Source organism: Puccinia triticina, chromosome 18A (genome assembly GCF_026914185.1).
Source record: "Puccinia triticina chromosome 18A, complete sequence".
Lineage (NCBI taxonomy): Eukaryota > Fungi > Basidiomycota > Pucciniomycetes > Pucciniales > Pucciniaceae > Puccinia > Puccinia triticina.
In genome coordinates this window covers 6115-21541 of record NC_070575.1, presented here as the reverse complement: position 1 = coordinate 21541, position 15427 = coordinate 6115, and the positions used below count along the sequence as shown (strand labels likewise).

At 50.0% G+C, this 15427-nt stretch overlaps 1 protein-coding gene across 1 annotated transcript; it reads left to right on the top strand.

Moving 5' to 3' along the window:
- Window positions 1-10447: 10447 nt before the first annotated feature.
- On the top strand, window positions 10448-10980 carry PtA15_18A1 (uncharacterized protein; the record flags this gene model as incomplete). The annotated part of the gene is made up of 3 exons (XM_053164715.1): window positions 10448-10602; window positions 10702-10715; window positions 10802-10980. 3 exons carry the CDS (start codon window positions 10448-10450, stop codon window positions 10978-10980), a joined length of 348 nt encoding a protein of 115 aa, XP_053028501.1.
- Window positions 10981-15427: the final 4447 nt, after the last annotated feature.

The window sequence follows — 15427 nt, the reverse complement described above, 5'->3', positions numbered from 1 at the left end:
AGCTAGAGCCGGGTCTATGAGCGTGGCAGAGGATGTGCCGGCCTGATTCGCTCGATTTGGAACGGCTGGGCTAGTACTGGCTGTAGCACCTGTCGCAGCTGGACAATTATTGGCTGTATTTCCTGTACGACGAAACAGGCTGTCGAACAGGTCCGCCACTCCGTTGTCTGGAGGCGCTGAGTTACGTCTAGTTTGATCCGTCCTAGACGTTTGAGGGACGCTCGGGCGGTCTGGCTGGAAAAAGCTGTGTAGCGATGTCTGCCTGGACGCCACTAGCAAGAAGTATAAGGAAAAGAGGATCAGAGTTTGAGAGGAATGAGACTTTATATAAGGAATAGAGATTCGATACAGAAGAAATAGCTGTAAGGAACAGCTTACTAGCTTATAAACCTATTGATCAGATCGGCCGATCGACTTTTGCAACGGTATTCGTCCTTAGAGCCCTGTGTGCGACCCTAGAAGGTAACCAGACAAAAGACGGTATTGGCGTCAGACTTCACTAAGGTTTGGTATGTGTCTTGAGGAGAAGAGATGGTTAGAAAGGGAAGTAGAATGGACTACTGAGGAAGTGTACCGCTATGATCGGTCGGAACACTGTAAGATTTTCACCCAAGAAAATCCGGGGTGAAGGTGAGATAGTATGCAGGGGTTAATTGCCTGTATACTGCAGATAGCGGAACGATAAGGTTGAACTTAATGAGATAAACTATCTCGGGGTAAGCACGCGATGAGGCCCCCAAATGTCAGGGCGTGTCTCTTAAGTGACAACGCTCTGAATAAACTCAGCTGAAAACAGCAGTCACGACGCTCACGTCGGATCTCAACTCAACCGACTCTGCGGGAGGACTGAAACCACGCCTCCCTATGGAGGGGCTGTTGACTACCTGTCAACCGGAGTCTCGATAGACTGCCGAGGAACTAGTGAAGGAAGAGAGAAAAGGGAGAGCTCGACTTACCCGGTATCGGCGAGGTCGAGCGGCGGAGTTGAAGTCGAATGAATATGAAAGGAAACGAGATGGATAATAGCCCCAATCGCAGTGTTCGAACGGTTTCGAAGACTACAATCTCGGCGGGCGTGGTATATCTAAATCTGAGGAATCTCCGCACTCGGAGGATTCCTCATTACTTATACTACGTAGATCTGTCGATCACCTGCTGTGGTTGCGCAGTGGTGATCCACATACATATCACCTAGTGAAAGGTCTCTATGAGCCGCGATTGCCCGCGGCTCTGTCAGATGCTGCGCCGCCTGTGCTGGCGCTGTTAGGTAGCTGACACTTTCTTACTGATCTTGTAGAGTTTGATCCCTGCTCAGATTATACTTTTAGCTTTCCTTGTTTACTGCTTATCCTCTAGATTGCGTGCATCTCTGATGGGGATATCAATGTACCTTTTGACATGTTACACTGAGTTGAGAAGTTTCAAATTCATTATTATTTTATTCATTATCCCACTTTCTTAAATCCACAAAATCCTAGACCCCCAGATCTAAGTTTTGGGGTTTTTATTTCTCAAAAATGCAACAAAAGAGTCACATTCATCTCACAGCAGACGTTGAAAATCCCCGAAGGCCCAAAAGACCCTATGGATGACCCTCCAGCTGTGCCATAGCAACAAGCAAAAAAGGGCCGGTTGTTAAAGCAGTCCAGGGAGGGTCTAAACAAATGAATAGAGGGCTCCCAGGGAGGGGGTAGGACGAAACCGGAGCCCCTGGGAGGACAAACTGTTCAAACCTTTCCACCATTCATATAGGCAGCAGGTTCCCGCTCACGCCCCCTTCGCAGCAGCTTCAGCCCGTTGCCATTGTTGTTGCCCACCCCCAGTTGTCATTGCTATCACCACGAACCGCCAACACATTGGTCACCCCCACTCCGAAACCTCCAGCTCAGCCCGTTGCTATCCCTCCTCCAGTTGCCATTGCCATCACCATGACCCGCCAACAGGCACCTCTGAAAATTTTGGAGCAACTGAAAGTATTTATTACAATCAGAAACTAGTACGAGTTATAATGCAAGACTGCTTGAATTAAGAGACAAAAGAGTTTGCGCTTATTGTACCTGAAAGCAACTCAAGGCAGACTCGAGTTGTGGTTGAGGTTGTCTGGGATAACAAGAGTGTGAGGGCTTGGCGTGTACCGTGCAGGTTCGCTGGGAGATCTATTGTAAAAGCTGGCTATCAACCATGCAGCCATGATGGTCAGCGATGAGTCGAGCTATCTTCTTTTTCTCTTGTCTGTGCTTAAGCTCACGAGTGCAGGTCGAAGTCAATTGATGAGCTTTGTTTTATCCCTGCGGCAGAGCTCTGTCGTGCTGTTTTGGTCTGTTTGACAAACAACGTTTGTTCAAATCAGCTATTGTTCTTTCTACATTTTTCTTTTCTGGTCTGCGGACATTGGATCACTTACCAGTCGTTAGACCGTTTGTGATCCTGTCTAGGAGGGCGTCTTTTGGTTTATTGCCGAGTCGTTCCGCGAGCGTTCTGTTTAAAGAACGAGATTGAGTCAGCCTTGCGGGAAGTCTGGTTCAATCTTATCTTGGGAACATACAAGGTTCTGAACTCTAGAGCTGTCTTTGTTCTGTCTTTGGCCGGGTCGGCTACCAATGAAGGTTTAGGTTCTGTGGTCAGCGAAGCGATACACTTTAGCTGCCGGTCTGGTCTGGGTTAGGTTTGGGACTGCGAAAGGAGGCTTGACGCTCACCTTTCTTAGCAGCTGGGGTCTGGGGTTTGCTTTGCCGCGCGAGCTTCCTTTGCGGTTGCTGCGGGTCAGGGTCTGATCCGGTATTCTCACAGCCTCACATGCAACGAGTCGTCAGATTCGAAGCAACATCAGAGATTTGAATGACTCCAATGGTTGCAAGAGAGCGGCGGATGGCAGATCGCCCGAGAGGTTTGGTGAGGAAGTCGGCCGCGTTGGAATGGGTATTGACGTAATGCAGTTTGATGAGCCGGAATACGATGAGTTCGCGGACGAAATGAAGCCTGATGTTCATGTGTTTAGTCCTAAAGCTATTCTGCGACGTTTCGCTGTTCGCTAAATCTATTGCACCTTTGTTGTCGACTGCGACTTCGATGTCTTCAACGCTCGCCTGGAGTTCGACCTCCTGAATGAGGCTGGCAAACCAAGCCAAGTCCCTGCCGAGATCAGACAGGGCCTTGTATTCCGCCTCGGCAGTTGATAGCGAGACCGTAGGTTGCTTGGTAGATTTCCAGTTGAGGAGATGATTGCCACTGGTCACGACAAACCCGGTCGTTGAGCGCCTGGTGTCAGGGCAATTGCCCCAGTCGGTGTCTGAGAAAGCTTTCAAGAGGTAGTTATCTGATCGCTTGAAGGTTAGTCCGACGTGGCGAGTCCCCGACAGGTATCGGAACACTTGCACTGCCGCTTGATACTGTCGAATACCCGGGTTCTCCAGGTACTGAGATAGTTGACTGACAGCAAAAGAAATGTCGGGTCTCGTGAGTATGCTTAGATAATTCAGGGATCCGATCAATCCGCGGTAGTTGACGTTGAGTTTGTTGAAGGATTCGATTTCATGAGCGGTGGCTTTGGAGAGACGCTCCCTTGGGTTAAGAGGACATGAGGCCGGGTGCTCCTTGTCTAAGTTGAATTCGGCCAGTTTCCGCTCAATGTACTGGGTCTGGTTGATCTGTAAACCGTCTTTGAACCGGTTGATGTTCATTCCAAGTAAGAACTCAGCCTCCCCTGGGTATTTGATTTCGAATTCTCGTTCCATTTTGGCCTTGAACACTTCCGGGGCATGGCTAATGATTACAATGTCGTCCACGTGCACAAACAGCCACGTGGCTGGCCTGCCACCTTCCTCGCGCCTCCAGAACACGCAAGGATCGGAGATGGAGATGCAAAAGCCAAGGGTGGTCAGATAGGTGGATAGCCTTTTGTACCACACAAGAAGAGCTTGCCGTAGGCCATAGATGGCCTTCTTGAGGTGCAGGACAGAGTTCGGAGGGCATTCGTACCCCTGCGGCGGGAGAAGGGTTACCGTATCATCCAGCGGGCACGTCAGGAAAGCACTCCTGACGTCTAGTTGGTGTATCTTCAAGCCGTGGTTTACTGCGAATGAAATGAGTAGGGTCAGCCTAAATGCACTCCAAAAAAATCCCAAAAGCACTCCAAAAGTGAGTGTATGGAGTGTGCACTCCAATGATTGTTGGAGTACAGACTAGAGTACTCCAACTCAATTGGAGTGCAGAACCGGGGACTCAAGAATCTTTGGAGTGCACCACAAAGAACTCCAGTGGCCAGGAAATGTAATGAGTGCCCATGAGTCTCACTCCATCAGATTGGAGTGCATTCCCCTAGCACTCCATTCCTGATATTTCTCCTCCTCAAAAGGGGAGTGCAGTACTGTGCACTCCAGCCAGAGCTGGAGTGCCTACAACTTCAACCGGGCTATGTACAAACACACCCCACTTGATCCTCCTGATATCCATCACCGGTACAGACCGGCATTGAGCGTATTAACATCTCCTCTCAATGACCGGTCTGTACCGGACCGCCGGTCATTGAGGGAAATCACACCTCTCGATGACCGGTCTGTGCCGGTCATCGAGGGGAGTAACATCTCTTCTCGATGACCGGTCTGTGCCGGTCACCGAGGGGACTCACACCTCTCGATGACCGGCGCGGACCGGTCACACCTCCCGATGACCGGCACAGACCGGTCATCGAGGGGACTCACACCTCGATGATTGGTCACCACCGGTCATCGAGGCTAATAACACCTCCTCTCAATGACCGGTCATCACCGGTCATGGAGAGGGCTCACACCTCTCGATGATCGGTCAGTCCGGTCATCAAGGGTAACAACACCTCTTGATGACCAGTCATCACCGGCCATCGAAGTGAGTCCCATCTCTCGATGACCGGTCAGACCAGTCATCAAGGGTAATAACACCTCTTGATGACCGGTGATGGACGGTCATCGAGGTGAGTCACATTCCTCGATGACCGGTCAGACCGGTCATCGAGGGGACTATACCTCTCGATGACCGGTCATCGAGAGTAGCACCTCCTCTCGATGACCGGTCATCACCGGTCATGAAGAGGGCTCACACCTCTCGATGACCGGCACAGACCGGTCATCGAGAGGACTCACACTATCTCACACCTCTCGATAACCAGTGATGACCGGTCATCGAGGTGAGTCACATCTCTTGATGACCGGTCTGTGCCGTTCATCGAGAGGAGTAACATCTCCTCTTGATGACCGGTCTGTGCCGTTCATCGAGAGGAGTAACATCTCCTCTCGATAACCGGTCAGACCGACCGGTCATCAAGAGTAGCACCTCCCCTCGATGACTGATACACACTGGTCATCAAGAGGTGCTATTACCCTCAATGACCGGTCTGACCGGTCATCAAGAAATGTGACTCACCTCGATGACCGGTGATGACCGGTCATCGAGAGGTGTGAGTCCCCTCGATGACCGGTCAGGTCCTCTCGATGACCGGTCACCCCTCTCGATGACCGGTCTGTGCCGGTCATTGGGAGGTGTGACTGATGACCGGTCCGCGCCGGTCATTGAGAGGTGGGAGTCCCCTCGATGACCGGTAAAGACCGGTCATTGAGAGTAGCACCTCCCCTCAATGACCGGTACACACCGGTCATCGAGAGGTGTGACTGATGACCGGTCCGCGCTGGTCATCGAGAGGTATGAGTCCTCTGGATGACCGGCCGTGTGCCCCTTGATGACCGGTCATCGAGAGGTGTAATTGTGGGCACTCCAAAAAAAAGGAGACATTGGAGTGCACCCCAATGCACTCCATTTGGTATTTGCCAGCTGGAGTGCAAAGCCAAAATCCTCCACTGAAAAGGTGGAGTGCTTGGACTTGCACTCCATTTTTTTTGGAGTGCATCTAGCTGCACTCCCCTATTTTGGTCAATTTTGGAGTACCCAGTTGTGTACTCCAATAAACATGTAGTGCCCATCTGGGGACTCCATGTTTTGGGAGTACAAAATCAAGGCACTCCAACTTTTTTGGAGTGCTGGCCCCCCAAAGCCAAAAATTTGGAGTGCATGAAGTAAAAGTTTGGAGTGCATTTAGGCTGACCCAAATGAGTAACCGGAGGGACGCGGCTTTGCCCGTCGGGGCGTAGATGATGTTGAAGTTTCTCCCGTGAACCTGTCGAAAACCCTGTGCACAGATCCGGGCCTTGAACTCAATAACCTTGTTGGCCGGCCCTAGCTTTCATCTGTATGCCCAGGTTGCTGGGATCGGATCGTCGGCATCCAGTCGGGCTCGGACCACCCATACTTGATGCTTAATCATGTTTTCGATTTCTTTTCTCTCAGCCTTTGTCCATTTGTCTCAATCCTTTCCGCTCATGGCCTGTTTATGATTCTTGGGATCGACTTCGATCTCAATCAGATACAGCTGACGGGATTGCTTGCCAGAGACAATATTGCTGAAGATCTCTTTTGATGGAGGAGCAGTGTTCCACGCGTACCGCCGCCCAAGCGCCTGATCCGGTGTGTCCAGTGGGGTGGAGCCGTCAGTGGCGTCCTTGGGGCTGCTGGAACGACTTGTACGAAGTTCTTGAGTGATCCGATTGAATTCGCTCTCCTCATCTTCTAGTTCTGTAACTGAGGTTTGATGGTGCTCGTCTGGGACAGTGTCTTCCTCCGCGAACGGTAGCGGGTCGTCTGACTTGAATGATGGAAGCTTATTCACTCCATGCGCCGTGTAGCTCTTGTTGAGAGGTGGGCATTCAGGGAAGGACGCTTCATCAAAGTGAACGTGTTTAGCTGTCACAATTGCCTTATCTTCAAGCCGAAGAACCTTGTACGACGAATAGTCGTTGTCGTATCCAAGAAGAATTCCTTCCCAGGAAATCGCCGAGAATTTGGTATTGCGTTTCTGTTTTGGCTTGACGATCCAAACTCGGCAGCCGAACGGCCTGAAGAAATGAATGTTTGGTTTAACTTTGAACATCCGTTCCAGCGGGCTCATCTTGCTTTTTCCGAGAGAAGGGAGGCAGTTCGTAGTTGAAGTCGCCATTTGAACTGCCTTTGCCCACCACTCCGGGGCTAGATTAGCCTGCATCAACAGGCACCGAGTCATGTCAATGACTGTGCGATTCGCCCGCTCGGCTATCCCGTTGTTTTGTGGCGTGTACGCTGGTGCCACATTGTGTTGGATTCCTTCTGATTTAAGGTGATCACCAAGAGTGCCGTTAACAAATTCTCCGCCCCCATTGGAGATGAGTTTCTTCATTTGGTGGCCTGACTGCTTCTCGAAGAATGTCTGAAAATCGAGTATGGCTCGCGTAGCCTGGCTTTTGTCCTTCAAGATCACCGTATGGATCAGGCCTGTGAACTGGTCGACTAGCGTGAGGAAGTACCGCGCTCCGCCGTTTGTTGGGGGAGAGATCGGTCCAACCAAGTCGGCGTGGACAACGCTCAAAGGGGCGTCGGCTGTCTTGAATGTGCCGTTACAGGGAACGCGGGTGAGCTTCCCTTGCATACAAGCCGTACATGCATGGGTCTTCTCCAAGGATAGCGGGCCATTGACGGCGTGCGCTATGCGCCCGGAGCTGGCGTGCCCGAGGCGATTATGCCATTTCTGGAAAGTGGACAGTTCGGGCGCAACCGTAGTCGAAAGGCTGATTGCCGACAGTACTGAGGGGATGGCGTCTACAATCTCCAACAGGTCGTTGGAGACATCCACTCGAAAGGGCTTGTTGTTATCTATTTGAACCTCAAAGATACCCTGCCGCTTGCGTATGGACACCTGGTTGTTCATGAGTTGCAACATTGAGACTAGGTTGCGAGTGAGATTTGGGACGAAGAGGGCGTCCTGCAGAGTGAGAAAATCACCAGACGAAAGGAGAAGCTTAGCCGTTCCACGCGCCACGGCCACGAGTTCGGACCTGCCGCTCCCTGTCACGATACTGATGTTGACGGGTGTGGTATCTTGAAAGTAACTTAGGGAGTTGAGCATGTGATTGCTTGCTCCCGAGTCAAGGATGGTTGACAGGGATTTGGAGGGAGTGGTGGCATTATACGTGAATGAGGGTCGAATGCTGGCGTGATGCGCTTCTTCTTCATCTTTGTCGACTTCTGTATGATAGGCAGTTCGCTGTTTCTTCTCTGGGCGGCCTTGGTCTACAAGTGGTCGCTCAGGCGGCCGGGTTGTCGGATGGATAGTCCAGCAATTCTCCTCTGTGTGAGAAGTTGCTTTTGGGTTGTGCTTTCCGCCACTGCATCGAATGATCTGGTGGCCTGGTTTCTTTTGCTTCCGAGATGGGCCCGTGGCTAGGGCTGTAGCTGATGGTTTGGGGTCCTCGACGAACTTTCTCTTTGTTGCCGTCTCGTGGCGGCCGATATCCCTTAGTTTAGCGATGATTTCTTTTGGCTTAGCCAAGGCTTTGAGGTCGGCAAACAGCGCCTGCATTAGCATGGGTCGCTTCTTCGTGATTTTACCGACGATACCGCATCCAATTAGCTCGTCAGGAACTTTGAGACCAAGAGAGCTGAATTCGGCCAAGCTCTCCTCCATTTTGATGATGTAGGTGTTAAGGTCCTTGTTGTATTGAATGTCAAGCCATTTATTCCAGACCTGGAATACGGAGAGTAGCGAGTCCGATGCGTAAATGGTTTTTATGTCGGTCCATATGGCGTGGGGATCTTGTTCATTGGCGTCATTGATGACGCTTGTGAAGATTGCGTTTGAGATTGCTTCGCTGAGGATGCTACAGGTTCGAAGTGCTCCCTGAAGCTCATCCTCATCAGGTTCCTTCGGCAGTGGCTCTTCTAAGTAAGTCTCGAGGCGCCTTGGGCGAAGGTGCATCTTAATTTTGCGCTCCCAGAGAGGAAAGTTTGACCCGTCAAATTTCGGGACGTTGACATGGTCCTTGTCGGGACTGTAAGCGTCGTTCTTAGGAGCAGCGGGAGTCTTCTTGCTGGTCGAGCTTGGTCCTTGATTCCTGGTATTTGCCATTTCGAGTTGCTTTCAGCTGCTGGTTGAGGTAGTCGTATCGAGCTAGTCTCGAGACTGTAAATCTGAAAATTTTGGAGCAACTGAAAGTATTTATTACAATCAGAAACTAGTACGAGTTATAATGCAAGACTGCTTGAATTAAGAGACAAAAGAGTTTGCGCTTATTGTACCTGAAAGCAACTCAAGGCAGACTCGAGTTGTGGTTGAGGTTGTCTGGGATAACAAGAGTGTGAGGGCTTGGCGTGTACCGTGCAGGTTCGCTGGGAGATCTATTGTAAAAGCTGGCTATCAACCATGCAGCCATGATGGTCAGCGATGAGTCGAGCTATCTTCTTTTTCTCTTGTCTGTGCTTAAGCTCACGAGTGCAGGTCGAAGTCAATTGATGAGCTTTGTTTTATCCCTGCGGCAGAGCTCTGTCGTGCTGTTTTGGTCTGTTTGACAAACAACGTTTGTTCAAATCAGCTATTGTTCTTTCTACATTTTTCTTTTCTGGTCTGCGGACATTGGATCACTTACCAGTCGTTAGACCGTTTGTGATCCTGTCTAGGAGGGCGTCTTTTGGTTTATTGCCGAGTCGTTCCGCGAGCGTTCTGTTTAAAGAACGAGATTGAGTCAGCCTTGCGGGAAGTCTGGTTCAATCTTATCTTGGGAACATACAAGGTTCTGAACTCTAGAGCTGTCTTTGTTCTGTCTTTGGCCGGGTCGGCTACCAATGAAGGTTTAGGTTCTGTGGTCAGCGAAGCGATACACTTTAGCTGCCGGTCTGGTCTGGGTTAGGTTTGGGACTGCGAAAGGAGGCTTGACGCTCACCTTTCTTAGCAGCTGGGGTCTGGGGTTTGCTTTGCCGCGCGAGCTTCCTTTGTGGTTGCTGCGGGTCAGGGTCTGATCCGGTATTCTCACAACCTCTCCATCCTCTTACCTTGACTCGCTTGCTTCATTACCACCGGTTGCCATTGCCCCGCCTCTCCCAACCTCACATTACAGTTCAATGTAAGGGTTGGGAGACCCTTCACTGAGCGGAGGCTGGAGAGGCACGGTGGGACGGGCTCAAAGGCCTAGCGGTTCTAGAACCAACATTCGGGGAGCTTGGATTACGTGGCTAGTCCGAGCAGAGAGAGAATGGGGTCTGGAGTCTCTTGTTAGTCTATGTACAAGAGGAAGAGAATGGAAGAAGAAATAGAGGAAGAGAGAGAAAGGGAAATCCTTACCTAGTCCGAGCAGAGAGAGAATGGGATCTGGAGTCTCTGCCGGACTAGATGGGGCAAGGGGAACAGGGTGAACTACATTCATTGTCATGTGACATGACCCGTGAGGCCTTGTGAAACCTCAGTGGAGCTGGGGGTTTCACATTCAACCTTCCTCAACTGCATCCGTCCCTGGCCCCCGCGCACCAAGAGCAGACCCTGGCCCCTCAGATACAACGACGTCCTCCAGCTCGGTGTTGACTACCAGGTGGTACTGAGGAGATCTACTGTTCCATCAAGATGCGCGTCGAGCTCACCCGCACTTGGCAGCGCAAGCTCATCCCCTTCTTCTCATCTTTGTGGCGCACTTCAGCATGCGTAAGGTACAGTCAACAGGCGTTGGCCCAGCTCTGCTCCCTTGGAGCCAAGGGCACATCCGAGCCCGCCATGGCGAAGTACTTGGCGGGGGGAAAGGGGCAACCAAAGCCAGTGTCCTACTGCTACATATGTCTGTCCCCCTTCCCCCATTTCTATCTGTGTTGCCCAGCTGACAGAGCTCTCTTGGCAGGTCTGTTCGGCATGACGGTCTGCCAAGGGATGTTCATTGCGCCCTGCTCGGACACGTACCATAAGTATATCCGCCCGCTGCTACAGATGCATCACCCGGGCTTCAGCTGTCCGCTCAGTCGGACCTTCCCGCCAACCTGGAGGCTGACGTCGAGACTGACAACAATCTGGCCATCAGCAGCCACCGCCCTCCTCCGTTGGCGCCCTCGTTGGCAACGCCGGAGCCCGCAAAGCGCCGGCCAAGCTGGACTCCCGCACCCTTCTGACCCCCTCCTCCCCCTCCTCCAATGACGACAACCCAGCTCCTCATCTGCCCATGACCACCATGGTTGGCCCTACAGCGGCCCCAAAACACGCCCCGTTTCACCCGCTCCACGCATACATCTATTTCTCTCCATAACCTTTCCGACGACACAGCGGGGCTGACTGTGTCGACGCTCGCTCGTAGCCGCGCGGGGCCTCGCGGTTGCCCATCGGAGACAGGATCAGACGCTGCGCCGTCGTCCATGGGCGCTGGCATTGGACCTAACAGGCGCCGTGAGCCTCGAGACAAGGAGGAGGCCGTTCCGGTGTAGCCTTGGCTTCTGCTGCGCCCAATATCCCTCAGGACATTCTCCCTCCCCGTCTGCCCTTCCTTATCTCCCCAAAACGACACTGTTTGTCTCTCTTTCTTCCGGATATGTGTGTGATAGATTCTTTCATCTTAGACGTGCGCGGACAGGAGGGGGGGGGGGGGGTTGAGCAGTACTGCACTCAGCAAACCATTTCCTCCAGAAAAAATGACTTCTGTGCTGCATTACTTCAATTTTCAAGTGGAAAAAGAAATCAAATGCTACTGAGAGGTGTAGAACTGCTAAAGTCTGGCTAAAATCACGGAAAATGAGGGTTGCGGCAAAGGCAACTATGCTTGCGCAATCTGGTCATTTAGAACAGTGTAGTATGCGACCCACCTGTATCAAATGGATTAGTGGTTATTTAATATACAAGATCAATGATATTTGTGTACTGGAGCAAGCTATACAATCCAGGTGTTTTGTAGATAAAAGACATCCACTACCAGTTTATTTGTATTAAAAAAATGATACAATACTCATAATTGGTTCAATATTGTATTGTATCAGTTTCCCTTTTGATTGAATCACAAGGTAGAAATTAGGATTTATATATCTGATAATCCATACACAGGCCTGATGTCAAATCCATAGCAAGAGTTGCCATGGTGGAAGGGTGTGGAAGGAAGCAGTTTCCCAAAGATGTGGGAGGACATGTTGCATTATGAATTGAGCACATCTGTGTTTATTGAATGATTGGATTGGATGGGATTAGGTGGGAGTGGCAATGGGCCCTAAATTTTGCAGCGGCATAGCCGCCTTGGCCTCTAGTAATGGATATAACACGTTAACCACGTTATCAGAGGTGAAAATTGAAAGGGGGAAAACTCCCCTTTTTTGCGCAGGTTATCCTCCTATAATTGTGAGGAATAGCGTAACAAGGCTCGGAAGAGAGGTAAAAAAATTAAAGAAAATGTAATGGAAGCTTTGCCACCGTCATTGCAATGATAACGGCACGGATTCCATTATGTTTTTGTTACGCTACCGTTACTGGTAGCGTTACCTCCCATTGTTGCTTGAAACTAAGTGACTAGGACTAAACAATACCTGCTTGGTTCTCTTTCTAGCTTTAAGGCAGTACTTTGATCCACACTCTGACAAACTCCCAGGCAGAAATCACCCCCTTTCCATTCACGATGACAACACTGAATCCACTGATTGGATCCCTGATAATCTTTAACAACGGGTTGTGGGGTCTGGACAAGCCAACAGATGTGATCAAACATTCACCTTTGCACCAGGAGTGTCTGGATGGCAATAGCGCAAGGGATCTGACCCAGGACCAATTAGGCAGACAAAGGTCTACTGGCCAATTGGCGCGGATGTGCAAGAGCGTTTGGTTCACAATTGCCTTCTGCCTGGGCCTTCTTCCCAAAGCGTTGGAGAACGTGGGCCTGGGTCATGTGTTCCTGCGAAACATCAAATGGTCAAAAGATGTTGGTGGTCATGGCGGACTTAATCGCCAGATGACCAATGATACCACCCTCAATTTATCACTCACCAGTTACAGTTCCCCCAACTTGTAACCCTTACAATATTACAACCCCTTATATTGCAAATTAAAGCCTTATACTTGTCAAGCAAACAAACCCATCTTGAGCCAACCACTCTTATCACTTCATTAAAACTTGCCAAGCGTATCTTGGTGGGTCTTGTCATCCAATAGCCAGAAGGGCAGAGTTTACACCTCCATCATACCCTTCACCATTCAGCAAAAGGGTTTCATTACCACTTTTGAGTCTAACACCACAGGCAGAGGCAAATTCCCTGCGTATTGAATGTCACATAACATCTTGATCTGGAGGGCACAGCCGCCAGCACCCACAAAAAGAACTCCACAAGTGGGGTTTCAACTCACCCCTTGGACACAACACCTGTTGAGCTTTCTGATAGCTGCATCAATAAAGGGCTGCCCATTTTGGAGTAAATATACAATAACACTACAGACAGATACCTGTCGCTCCCACGCAATGCGTCACCTAATTTTGGTGGCCGCAGGAAGTACGCAGGTGACGCTGCATGGGGGAATGTCACCTGTTTACCTGTAGTGATCAGTGACTCCCTTTTCATGCAGAATAAATATTTCTAGTCCAAAAAAGAAACCAATTCCCAATTTTTTTTCCTGGGCTCTCAGCTTGGATGGAGCCTTTTGAAATGGTTGTTGGAAGCCCAAGGTGTTAGTCCCAAGGGCGGCATAGAGGCGGTCAAGGGGCACATCCAACTTTACAAGGCCTTACCACCATTTCTACGTTGTGGTCACAATGGCTGCCTGGCCAGGGCGCCTGGGGGCCAAACCCTGGCCCGCCCCTTTCGCTTGGGCCTTGGGGCCGCCCTGAGGACTGTGGCACCCCTGACTTAACTAAGCCTCCTGGGACCGGGGGTGCAGAGAACCCCAATGCAGAGCATCTTCCATTCCCAATGGGAGGCTTATGAGTTATTGTCTTTTTTCTGTGTGAGAGCTTCAGGAAAATTGTGGCTTTTGGCCAACTTTTGGAATCAAATTGACATTACACAGCACACACAATGCCACACTCATTTTCAGTAAGCAAGCCAAAGTGCAGAGTATAGCTGAGCATCTCAGCTTCAATGTACTCCACAAAATATATCAATTACACCAGAGGGAAAACCTTGTGCTTGCCTGGCAGCTGAGGTGTTCCCCTTCCTCAGAAATCATGGATCACCAATTGGGATTTGGTTGACAGAGCTGTAGTGAATACATCACCAGCCACTTTATAATTCACAATTTGATAATCTGTGAGTTGCTGGACCACTGCAAAAAAGATATGTATTTACACTTAATGTGTATGTGTTATGTTTCAAGGCACAATAAGCCAGCATGTAATCTGTCAGAAGATGTTCTGCCCGTACAGAATTCCTGGATTCAAAAATCCTGATTTTCATATGGCAAAGAAGGGGGAGTGGGGAGCAAAAATCTTCACATGATGCACACCAAAAGATGCGCCAAGAGTAGGGCTTTCTCCTGTTCCACAGGCATATAATATTGAGGGGGGGAAGGCATCAGAAAGGGGAGTGGGAAAAAACTCCCACCAAAATGCTGAATACAATATTGTGGGGGGGAAGACACCAGAAAGGGGAGCAGGAAAAAACTTGCACCAAAATGCTGAAAGCTCTCAAGCCAAAATGTTTGTGTTTACCTGCAAGTCCCTCCTTTGGAGGTGACGCTTTGCACCAGCCCAGGCTGTACCAAGATTAACCAAGCATCTCTGGAGGAGATCCCCGCAGGGTCTCTGTCTCACAGAGAGGCTTTCCCCTAAGCCAATGATTTTGGCGTGAGAGCTGACAAGCCTGGGGCCCAACCAACCCCCATTTTTCCTTTTATCCACAATCTCACACCCATTTTTGGCCCAATAGGAAAATCAGTGGTGCGGCCTTGTAGGCTAGCTTCTTGCGCAGGCAGCCATCCACTAATAAGCTTTTTATCCCCCCAGCTGGCCGCTGGACATCCTTGCAAAATCACTGCTGAGCTCACTCCAGCAAATCAAAGGTTTTTTCCAACTTCTGTACATCAAGCATACCAATATAAATATTATGCATTGATCATGAATTGAGAATTGAATCAAAAATATTCATTTTCATTTAATTACAAGCAGAAAATACTGCTTCCATGCACTTACTAAAGATGCAGAAGGGTACAATCATTGCTAGAATCTTGGAAGCATGATTTTAAAATCTTTGTAACTTCAAGAACGTTCAAGATAAAAATATGTGGCCTATTTAGGTTTGAAGGTCAGATGCAGGGCTTCAATTTGGCACCTGGGCGGCCCATTTGGCTCACGGGATGCTATGGGGGTGTGGTGTTGAAGTTTGACACCAGCCAAATGGGTTGAGGCGGTCCCCAGCGCTGCCAAATTTCCCGGCTTACTCCCAAGTCCCTCCTTCAAAGGCTGGCGCTTCGCACGAGGGGCACCATCCTGCCAACTCAGAAGGAAGGACGAAGACTGTGCCGCGAAACCGGGGTTAAGGGCATGCCAGGACCCAGGAAACCCCTTATAAATGACTGTAACCTAAAATCCAGAATTTCGACAAAATTCATACATTTTTTGACCTCATTCATACACATTTTGTGCGTACGCTTTGAGGA